This window comes from Lathyrus oleraceus, chromosome 4 (genome assembly GCF_024323335.1).
Source record: "Lathyrus oleraceus cultivar Zhongwan6 chromosome 4, CAAS_Psat_ZW6_1.0, whole genome shotgun sequence".
Lineage (NCBI taxonomy): Eukaryota > Viridiplantae > Streptophyta > Magnoliopsida > Fabales > Fabaceae > Lathyrus > Lathyrus oleraceus.
The window spans coordinates 350,535,780-350,547,717 of NC_066582.1; the positions used below are offsets into that span (position 1 = coordinate 350,535,780).

Sequence of the window (11,938 nt, forward strand, 5' to 3'; positions counted from 1 at the left end):
GTCATCGTAGGGTCATCGATTGGTCATTGAAGGCAACATTTGTAAGGATACCTTAGCATTCGAAGGGACGATCATCATTTAACCGTAGGCTACAACGACGGGTCACCGCGGGACAAAATCATATATTCGCAAGCAACATCCGAGGGACAATGATTTATTTTATAGGGACATGATGATTTAATCGAAGGGTCTTTGCTAAGTGTATCCCCACATTCGCGGGACCTGACCATAATACCGTGATACCGTAAGGCAACAAAGAGAGGTCCAAGATCACATATTCAAAGGCAACATTTTACAATCAATTAGGTAGTTGTAATCAATTAGGTAATTAGGTCCACATTATAATCAATTAGGTAATTAGGGTGAATCTCCACAAGGGTATCCCACAAATAAAGTGGAATACCTAGCAAGTTACTTTCTCTGGGAGTATGTGAACCCTTACAAAATTCAGCAAACAGGTCAGAATACCAAATCAGGGTGCAATCGAGAATTACACCACAAAAGAAACACAACGGTAAGAATATCAGGAAAAATAACACATGATTAGAATAAAAAAGATCAGATAAGCATAGAACAAAACAGAAAAATCAGCGACTGTCACGTTCGCCCCTGCCTCGCCTAGCGAAGGCTTAGCGAATACTCGCTACATGCTCGCTTAGCGATGTGCTAGCGAGCGGCTGCGGGTTCTGGTTTTGGTAACAGTACAATTCCAGAAAGCTCCAAACCCTATGGCATCCATTACAGAAATTACATGGTTAAACGTTCAAGATATTCATACATACTTAAATTCACATGCAAAAACTTAAAATATTTTTATAGGTTCAATCATAATGCCACATGCAAGTTAAGAACATAAAGCGGTAATAGTAATGCAAACCTGTTTGCAACTGAATTGCAACCTTGAATTGGCAAGTCACTCTTAGGGTTGGCGCCGGATTGAGTTGGGCGGAGGTAACCTTGGTGCAGGTGAGTTTCCTTCAGGGTTTCCTTGCTAGAGTTTCTGTCCGTCTGCCTCTGTCCCCTTTTTCTGAATGAAGCTCTGCTATTTATAATAATTTTTGTGACCTGATGGGCTCAGAATGAAGCCCAGAATTTTCTGGTATTCGCAAGCTTCGCTAGGCGAGTAGCGTAGCGAAGGGTTCGCTAGGCGAAGGAGTTGCTCGCCTAGCGAGCATGCCAGTTTGGGCCATTTTCTGGATTTGGCCACCTGTGTGCTGGGTTTTTGTTCTTTTAAGATCAATGCCTTGAACAATGAGTTGGAGTGCCTTGAAGAATGTCTTGAAAGATTAACGTGCAAATTTTGGGGTATGCCACTCTGCAACTTCTGGCCGGCGCTGGAAGACTGGCCGGAGAAGCGTGTGGTGTACACCACCGTCTGGTTGCCAGATTGAATAATAGCCACACAATTTGTTTTCCAGATTTAATCATGGCCACTCAATGTTATGACTCAATTAAAGATTGTGTGTGATGCATTGACTCACGTGTTTGGTAGGCGCGCCATGTGCCAGCTCAATTAATGAGCTTCATCCAACGCTCCACGTTTTTTGCCATTTTATTTTCTGATTTCAATTTTTTTTTAATTTCTTTAATTCTATTTCATTTCAAAAAATCATATCTCCTTCATCATTGGTCCAAAAAATGTGAGACCAATTGCATTTTTCTTCTTTTAATTTCTATTTTTTAAAAATGATTTTTTACTTTTTTTTTTATTTTGTCATTTGATATTTTTTTATGAATTTTCTCTTTTCTGTTTATTTTTAATTCGTTTTAAATAGTTTTTGATATTAAAAAAATACAAAAATATTTTTCCAACCTCTTTGAATGATGATAGATCTATGAAAAATATTCTCATCAATTTATTAATTGATTTGAGATTTATTTGAGATTTTAATTCAATTAGGTTTTTTTATGCATTTTTAATTGATTAAAAATAGTTTCTGACTTCTAAAAATGCTGCAATTTTTTGTCAAACTTTGTTTAACCTTGTTGAACTTAGGATAATTCACTTGGACTTTTCAAAGTTGATTTGAAGTGAATTTGAAGTTTGACCTTTCTTTATTATTTTAATTCAAGTATTATTTTACTTTTGAAAAATACCAAAAATATTTTATTTGTTTATTGACTTCTAATCTTCATCTTACTTCTGTTTACTATTGTTTGACCTTGATCTCATATCTCTTTGGTCAATGCTTGTGGATTATTTTATTTCATTTCCATTGTTGCACTTTATTATTCATCTTCTCCTTCTTCTTCTTCTTCTTCTTCTTCTTCTTCTTTTTTTTTTCTTTTTTTTGGATCAATGAGTTAAAGATTGGTGGTTAGCCTTGATACATGGGAGGTTTAACCTTCCTTGATTCAAATCTAATTCAACTTGATCATGGATCAAGTGAATGGCTTTGAATTAAGGATAGGTTGCTTCCTAATCAAGCAAAGAACCTAAATCAATACAAGATCATTTCTCATCTTCTTTTGGCATGGCAAGTTGTAGGAGTTTGATTCACTAATCAAAATCTCTAACTTGTGTTGTTGCCTACATTATTATTGACCGGCCTCAGATAGTTGTGACTTCTACATAAGTCCAATTACGATTGCTTAACATAGCGCTAAATTGCCTTATGGCACACTAATACTAACACTAACCATTAACCATTAACATTTAATTCTTGCACTTTACATTTATGCAATTTACTATTCTTGTACATATTATTCATTTGCTTTTGCCCTTTGCTCATTTGAGCACATGTTTATGTTAATGCAATTTGCCTTTTGCTCACTTGAGCACATAATTGTGTATATATTATTGTGCTTGTGCTTTTGTTTTGATTGTTGTGGACCAAATGCAAAAATGGACAAAAAGGACTTAGATTCTAGGACGTTCCCTATGCAAAATGGAGTAAAAAGGCCTTAATGTTGAAGATGGACTAGAAGGACCAAATCTCTAAACTCACTCTTGTCCATTCTTGATTTACTTCATGGAACTTTTTGATGTGTGTGCTTTTGTGCTAGGGATTCCTATTTGAGCCAAATTGAAGAACCATTGTCATGTGCTTCTAAAGAGAGAGATCTAAGAGCCATTGGAAGATTCCCAAGAGCTTTGCTTGATTGATTGATTGCTTGAGTATACACTTATTTTCTTGCTTATTCCAAAGGATGGGAGCTACTTGGATCATCAATATGATCTCAAGAAAGGAACTCCATTTGTGGTCTTGTTTCTTATCCTTCATCTCTTGTATGTTTAGGACTTAGCCATTCTTCTTCTTCCCTCCACTCTAACCCAAGCCAAAACTTTTGTGCAAACATTTAACACTTGTTTTCAAACATTAGAAACCTAAGCATTATTCTTTTGATTTTCAAACTTTCTTTTCATAACACTTATTTTGAATTGAATCTTTAAGTCAACTTTGACCATATTTTGTAAATACTTTTCATTGGTAAATATAACTCATTCAAATGCTTTTGTGGTTTAAATGGCCACTTCTTATCAAAAACTTTTCATAACCTTTAGCTATTAGGTTTGAGTTATCCTTGAGGTAGATATAATACTCACCTATATCCTTAGTGATGGACAATGAGTCTTCCATGCTTATTATAGGGTTAACCCCTCACTAGCATGTTAAAGCTATCCTCACATGGTGGATTTGGGGTTTTAGGTTGAGTTTTATCCCTTTGATAACAAAAGACCTTAAGGCTTTTGGAACAATCAATTCACCAACTTGTTTTGAGATTTTTACCCCGAACTACGAGATTTTGATCCTAATCTTTTTTAAGATGGTACGTAGGCAATGGGTTTATCCATTCAAACACAAAATTGTAAATAACTTGTATATTCTCTTCTCATCTCCCCAATCATGTTTGCACAAACAAATTTTTCACAAAAATACCAACCTTACAACAAGTGTGAAAAGGGCTCCCTAGGAGTACCTAGGATGTTTTGTGTGCTTAAAACCTTCCCATTGCATAACCAACCCCCTTACTTCGATCTCTGATATTTTTATTAGTTTTTGATTCGATAAAACTTCTCGGGTTTTGTTTGCTTTCTAACATTTCCTTTGGATAAATAGAAGTGCGGTGGCGACTCGACTTGTATGGTTTACTTTTGATTTAGTCAATAAATCTAAAGGTAACGAGTACCCCGCTACAGTCTGAATCCAACCAAATGCACTTTTGGGGTCCGATCTGGTAAGCTCTTGGGTTTCATAGTCAGTCAGAAAGGTATTGAGGTTAATCCCGACAAAGTTCGAGCCATCCAAGAAATTCCGTTTCCCCGAACAGAAAATGAAGTCCGAGGTTTCCTTGGCCGACTCAATTACATCTCCAGATTCATATCACACTTAACGGCTACCTGTGGACCGATATTCAAACTATTGAGAAAGAATCAATCCGTTGTATAGAACAACGATTGCCAAGTGGCATTTGAAAAAATAAAAAAGTACTTGCAAGAACCACCAACCCTGATACCACCGGTTCCTGGTAGGCCTCTCATTATGTACCTCACAGTACTCGATGAATCTATGAGCTGCATTTTGGGTCAACATGACGACACAGGCAAGAAGGAACATGCTATTTACTATCTCAGAAAGAAATTCACTAATTCTGAGACCAAATACTCACTTTTGGAGAAGACTTATTGTGTTTTAACTTGGGCTGCTCGACGCCTGAGACAATATATGATTTGCCATACTACTTTATTGATATCCAAAATGGATCCGATAAAGTATATCTTCGAAAAGCCTGTTGTTACTGGTAGAATTTCCCGGTGGCAAATGTTGTTGACCGAGTATGATATTCAATATGTGACCCAGAAAGCGATAAAAGGGAGTGTTTTGTCTGACAACCTTGCTCACCTACATGTAGAAGGTTATCAGCCGTTGAGGTTTGACTTTCCAGACGAAGACATTATGTTTATCAAAGACTTCACTATGCCAGGCTTCGAGGCAGGACCTGAGGAAGGCCCTGAACCAGGATCGTGATGGACGCTCATGTTCGACGGTGCCTCCAATGCTCGAGGCCATGGCATAGGTGTTGTTATCACTTCTCCAACCGGTTTCCACCTTCCATTTACCGCTAGATTGTATTTTGACTGCACCACCAATATAGAAGAATATGAAGCATGCATCTACGATTTGGAGGCGGCTATCGGCTCAAGGATCAAGATTCTTGAGGTATACGATGAGTCAACTCTAGTAATAAGTCAGGTAAAAGGTGATTGGGAGACCCAGGATAGCAAGTTGGTACTGTACAAGGAGCATATCAGAAAACAGGTACCCTATTTTGATGAAATCTCTTTTCATCATATTCCTAGGGAAGAAAATCAGTTAGCAGATGCTCTAGCTATGCTGGCATCTATGTTCAAAGTCAAATGGAAGAATGAAGCACCAACTATCCATATTGACCACTTAGATGAACCAACGCATTGTCTAGAAATCGGGGCTGATCCTGATGATAAGCCCTGGTCTATGACATAAAGACATTTCTAGACAAACGACAATATCCCGAGGGTATATCCATTAGCGATAAGAAGGCTCTCTTCCAAGTTCTTCCTAAACGGTAATGTGTTATACAAGCGAAATTATGATTCGGTATTGGTCAGATGCGTGGACATACACGAAGCTAGTACGATCATAAAATCCATACATGAAGGCTGCGAGGGTGTACATGCAAAATGTCCTACTATGGCCAAGAAGACCCTTCGGGCTGGGTATTACTGGACAACAATGGAGGTTGACTGTTACAACTTTGTTAGAAGATGCCACAAATGTCAAATATATGGTGACAATATCTTTCTGCCCCGACTCTGTTGAATGTTTTGACTTCTCCATGACCCTTTTCTATGTGGGGTATTAATATGATTGGGATGATAGAGCCTAAAGCTTCCAACGGTCATCGATTCATCCTGGTCCCCATCGATTACTTCACGAAATTGGTTAAAGCTGTTTCGTATGCCAACGTCACTATACAAGTGGTTACTCGATTCATCAAGAAAGAGATAATCTACCGCTACGAGATGCCTAGCAAGATCATCACTAATAATGCCAGTAATCTCAAAAACAACATGATAAAGGAGTTGTACGAAGAATTTAAGATCGAGCACCACAACTCTTCACCATATCGGCCCAAGATGAACGGCACCGTAGAAGCATCTAATAAGAATATCAAGAGGATCATCCAGAAAATGGTCAAGACATACAAGGATTGGCATGAGATGTTACCCTTTGCTCTGCATGGTTACAGAACCTTAGTCCGCACATCCACTAGGGCAACTCCATACTCGTGATATATGGGATGGAGGCTGTCCTGCTGGTTGAAGTCGAGATCCCTTCACTCAGAGTCATCATGGAGGCTGACCTCGATGAAGCTGAATGGGTTCAATCACGATATGACCAGCTGAATCTGATAGAAGAAAAACGTTTGACGGTTGTCTGTCATGGTCAGTTGTACCAAAGACGTCCCAAACGAGCTTTTGATAAGAAAGTTCTTCCTCGTGAGTACTGCGCATGGGAACTCATGCTCAAAAGGTATTCTGCTATTCACTCAGACCCACGAGGCAAATGGTCTCCCAACTATGAGGGACCTTTCATCATCAAGAAGACCTTCTCATGTGGGTCTCTAATCCTCACAACAATGGATGGGGAAGACTTGCCCTCGCCGGTGAATGCAGACATATTCAAAAAATATTATACCTAAAAAGAAATGATAAAAGCCCGCTAGATTAATCTTTGCAAGATTGATCTAGGCAAAAAATGGCTATCCCGATGGACCAAAAATGAATTGTCCATGCAAAAGTTAGGGAACAAATACAAAGCTTGCTAAGTCGAAAACCCAAAAGGGAGACTTAGGCAAAAAGGAGCATCCCGGTGGATGAAAAGAATAAAAATGTCCAGGAAAAAGTTAGGGATAAAGGCATTGACTATGATCCTCGAGCCCATTACGCTACAAGTTAGATATCAGATGGGCAAAGATCGATCCAATCATCGTCATTCGAAGCAAGGTCTCAGAATCCGGATTCTGTAGTAGACTAAGGCCAATGTTGTAATCAATGGAAAAAACATACAAAATATTTCCCATTTCCATTTCATTTATTTTTCAATTTTTGCAACATCCTCATCAAGGGTGTCTGCATCTTTGTACACACCATATGTACAATTTCATATCAATAAAATTCAGTTCATTCCAACAAATGTTTTTCTTCTATATTTTGAATGCAACATAACTGATTTATTTTATTCACATAATGCCTTAAAATTTTGGAGAATAATAAAAGCTATATTAAAGGGAAACGCTACACATTATTGTAAAATCCCGATGAACTTAAAAGATGACCGATAGCTCAAAGGTGGTATTGCCATAACACCTGTGACATCCATATGGCTTCACCATTGATTGGTGTCCCGGTATTCTCTAGCAGGTAGATGGTTCCTTGACAGCGGCATTGACACCCGAATCTCTCACGACCTTCAACTTCCAATATTCGACGACGAGTCGGAGTTCCCATCATAATAAATAACCATATTCCCCATAAATGACCTACATCTAACCTAACAAATGAACATGCACGCATCATGAAAATAAAGAATACATCATGTACCATGCATATCATACTCTCCACCATGATACTTTACGTACATCAAAGACCCGTTCGATAACAGCGTAATCACCCGTTCAAGAAAATTTTGGATACGTCGGTATTTAATACTCTTCCACCTTGAATACTTGAAAAGCATCCGCAATTCTCGTATTCAGGTTCAAGAAGATTAAATAGGGGCAACTGTTGTACCCCAAAATTTGCCCTACCATTTTCTTCACATCTCCATCTAACCATTTGACTAGGGTTCATTTACATGCATTAGTGACTCATGCATAAGCACCATTCATTACCATGAATTTCAAGTGTTTGGCTTGCAGGGCCTTATTTTGTTGGTACAATAACTGGGAACGCTTGGTTTGGACTTGCACCAAGGCACAAAGGCCTCCAAAACCCTAATCTCATGTGATCTCAGTGTGCCGCACTCAGCCTCATGTGTTTGGTCCATCCATTTTATCCCCTTGGTGCTTGAGTCTATTGGCCATGATCCGAGTCCTTGGTCTCATAACTTTCATCCACCTTCGTTCATTCGTCTGATCATTGTCATGTGTCAGTTATAAATCTCGGGTTTGATTTTATGGTCATGGTCAGATGTTAAGACATTTCATTTTCATTCAATTGGCCAATTTATTTCATTTTTATCCTTAAAATAATCACTATATACAAAAAAGGGTGCAAAAAAGGTGTAATACATTGCGAAAACCCATTCTTGGAGGTTTCCACTCTATGAGTCCATTCATGACTCGGCGCAAAGCCCTCGGATCCGAACATGTCGACCCACCGGTCGACTCAATTTTGGGAAACTTGAGTGAGTCGAATCATTTACTCTTCACGTCGACTCATTCTCCTTTTTCCTTTGAACCTTGTTCCCTCGGGTTGGAATAGGTCGACTCCCAGGTCGACTCAATTATGGGAATTCCTGATTGAGTCGACTCACCCATTCCTTGCGTCGACTCATTTCTAGTTTCCCTTTGATTCATTTCATCGCGGGTCTGATAGGTCGACTCCTAGGTCGACTCAACCATGGGAAAAACTCTGTTTGATTCGACTCATTCCCTGTTTGAGTCGACTCATAGCTTGTTTTGCAGGATTTTTGCACTACTAATGTGAGAAGGGAACTTTTGGGTTGAAGCATGATTCTTCATCATTGAAGGTAGCCAAGGCTTGCCATCCAAGACAAGTATGCACACATGCATGAACACCGGGAAAATCGTGAGCACTCAACAACACTCCAAGGTTCGTTACTTCATCAAGCTTTAACCACATGCATTATGAACACATTAATTTTGCAGCAAACCAAGTGCAGCAAATTCATAAACACTTGAACCTGAACAAACACAATATAACCCAAAATCAATCTTGCACAACATAACCACACAAGGAATAACCTACAGGTGCAAGTTACCCATGCCTAAATCAAATAAATAGCATGTCATTAGCCAACATGAAAGCCTGATTTCATCCAAGTTCTCACCTTCAATAGCCAGTCATACACCACCATTTCCACTAAATTAACAAATCAACTAACTTCCAACTCAGTGAGTTAACTATCTAAACTCACTGAGTTCATCCCAACTAACTCCAAACCTGTCAATAACTAACTCCAAGCCTCATTAATCCCAAGCCTAATCACTATAAATTCTTATTTTCATCATCATTTGAAACTAGCTACACTTTTTACAATCATTACCTTCAATCCTCTGCATTCTCTGAATCCTTTCCCTTTCACACTACAATACTTTTGAAGAAGAAGAGTTGGAAAACAAGCCAATTGGAAGGAAGCGAAAGCAATATCTTACCTTTTTGTACAAGTGATTTCCCGTCTTCATCTCCTCCGATCAACACTCGTCGGAGCAATTCTCAGCTTCGGAGGTAGGTCCTTTTGTCATTGCATTTTGGTTGTTATGCTGAACATTACACCATGTTATTACAAACCCCTTTCGTGAGGAGCTTCAAATCTTGTTCATGGAGGAGTATTTTAGATCTAAGTTCTTAGGAATTCTTGACGATTCGGTCTCATTATTGGATTTAGGATAGAAATTAGAGAATTTGGAGAATAGATTCTTCTTCAAGAGATGGACACGAAGATAAAGGTGTTTCCGCTTTTCATTTTCGGTAGCCACCACCGCCAGAATCGATTTCCGACGCGGTGGCCCGCGGTGGAGCTCCAGCGCCGGCGGTCTGAGCTTCCATGAGAAAGAGCGTGCAAAGACATTCAATTTTTTTCTGGTTTTTTCCAAACCAGTCCCCTATTTTTAGGCTTATTTCTGTTTGGACTTGTCACATTACAAGCCCAATGCAGCACCCTATCATCCCAATTTTTCTGCTGCACCCCTTGGATGAAATTTTTTGTTTAGCATTGGGCTTTTGCAACTGAGCCCATGCGTTTAGACTCTGCTTTGCCCTCTGTTTTCCTGCACATCCAAACCAGGCCCACATCTCTATTTTGAAAAGGTCCACACTATTTTATTTGTTTTATTTGCGTTTGTTTTGTTAATTAGATAACTTTGATTGAATTTAGGTTAATTGGATCAATTAGGAGTTTAATTAGAGTTTTCATTATTATAATTTTAGATTCGATAACCATTATAATTGTCAAAAGACCATTTTACCCTTTAGGGGTAATTTTGAGCATTTTTACTCATATAATAACATGCTCCTTTAGGGATAAAATGTAACTTAGAATTTTAATCCAAAGTCTCAACATTAACATGTTCCCTTAGGATTTTTGCAACATATATTTTGACTAACTATAACATGCTCCTTTAGAATTTCTAACATAGAATTTGCAACTAACCATAATATGATCCCTTAGGATAGTCTAATTCCATGTTAACCATTAGATTTCAAACCAAAACAAACCCATGATTAAATTGATCAAAAGCAATTTTGATTAATTGAATCCTTTGAACTTGTATAATCCCACAGTCTAATTTGAGTGACCAAAATACCCTTGGTCACTTAATAAGACTTTTCTTCAAAACTGTGGAGCTTGAAGCCTCAAGTCAGATTCTCAATCAAGGTATCCTCAGTCATACCAAGCAGCGGATTATACAAGTGCTTCAAAGGTGGAAACTGCAAAAACTTGTCAAATCAAAGTTAGAGAAGGAGTGAGACTGGAGTATTCCTACCCCCATTCCGAGTATCTTTGGGTATGGGACGTATGACCTAATGCTCATCGTATTCACCTCTATTCATAGAATTTAGCACAATTCTAATCATATGATTAACAAGTCTCTCTCTCTCTCTCTCTCTCTCTCTCTCTCTCTCTCTCTCTCGCTACAAAACAACGCAAAGCGAGGGCTACATCAACAACTTATCAATCACGAATCAAGTTATACGATATGAGCCTTAAGCAATAGAGAAGGAGTGGGACTGGAGGATTCCTACCCCCATTCTGAGTATCTTTGGGTATGGGACGAATGACCCAACACTCATCGTGTTCACCTCTATTCATAGACTTTAGTGCAACTCGAATCGAACGATTGTTAAGGCCTTCCTCAACACAAAAACGAACAACAAAGATTCTTCTATCTCCACTTGAAAGTTAAGATGAGAGTTACATGCGATGAGCCTTAAGTAGTAAAGAAGGAATGAGACTGGAGCTTTCCTACACTCGTTCTGGATATCTTTGGGTGCGAGACGTTTGACTCGTTGCTTATCGTATCCACCTTTATTCATAGACTTTAATGTGATTCTTATCATGTAACTATCTAGTCTACTCCACTCTTTCAATTCAAATCATTCTATCATCTCTTATTGCCTCCTTAATCACTTTGCTTTCAGCCCTAGTGGGCTGAACTACGAAAGCTCTGATTTCCTTATTGTACTATAAGGATACGTAGGCAGGAGAACCCAGTTTCTTCGTGAGCTAGCCTATTTATTAATCAATATTTCTCCATTCATTCAATCAATACCATCTTTGTGAGATCAACCACACTTCTCCTTGGATTCCTTGTCTATCCTTTTAGGACGATCTAACGACAGTCCACCTCATCAATCGAGAGTTGTTTGGCTCGTACCCAAACATTTAATTCATTCTTTTGGCTAAGACGCCACTTTGCTCTTTCATTAAGAGTCTATCCCTTTCTTGCATTCAAGATAATATTCTTATTCGATCTCGAACTGTTCGTTCCCCATCTAGTGATATATTGTTTCCTTGTACACGGCGATACTTTCTCTTGGGCCCCGCTTTTACCCCTTGAAGACGTTGTAGCACCAGTTCATCTTGTGAATCTAGAGTTGTTTGGCTCGTATCCAGACATTTAATTCATTCCTTTGGTTGAGAGGTTTGTTTACTCTTTGATTCCAAGTTCCCTCCAATTGTGGGTTCCCTTGATACCATTCTGTTGGTAC

General features: G+C 38.7%; 1 protein-coding gene across 1 annotated transcript; it reads left to right on the forward strand.

Moving 5' to 3' along the window:
• Positions 1-4,979: 4,979 nt before the first annotated feature.
• LOC127137390 (uncharacterized) lies at positions 4,980-5,465 on the forward strand. Its single transcript, XM_051063856.1, has one exon. The coding sequence runs from the start codon at positions 4,980-4,982 to the stop codon at positions 5,463-5,465; it is 486 nt and encodes a 161-aa protein (XP_050919813.1).
• The last annotated feature ends 6,473 nt before the right edge of the window (positions 5,466-11,938 follow it).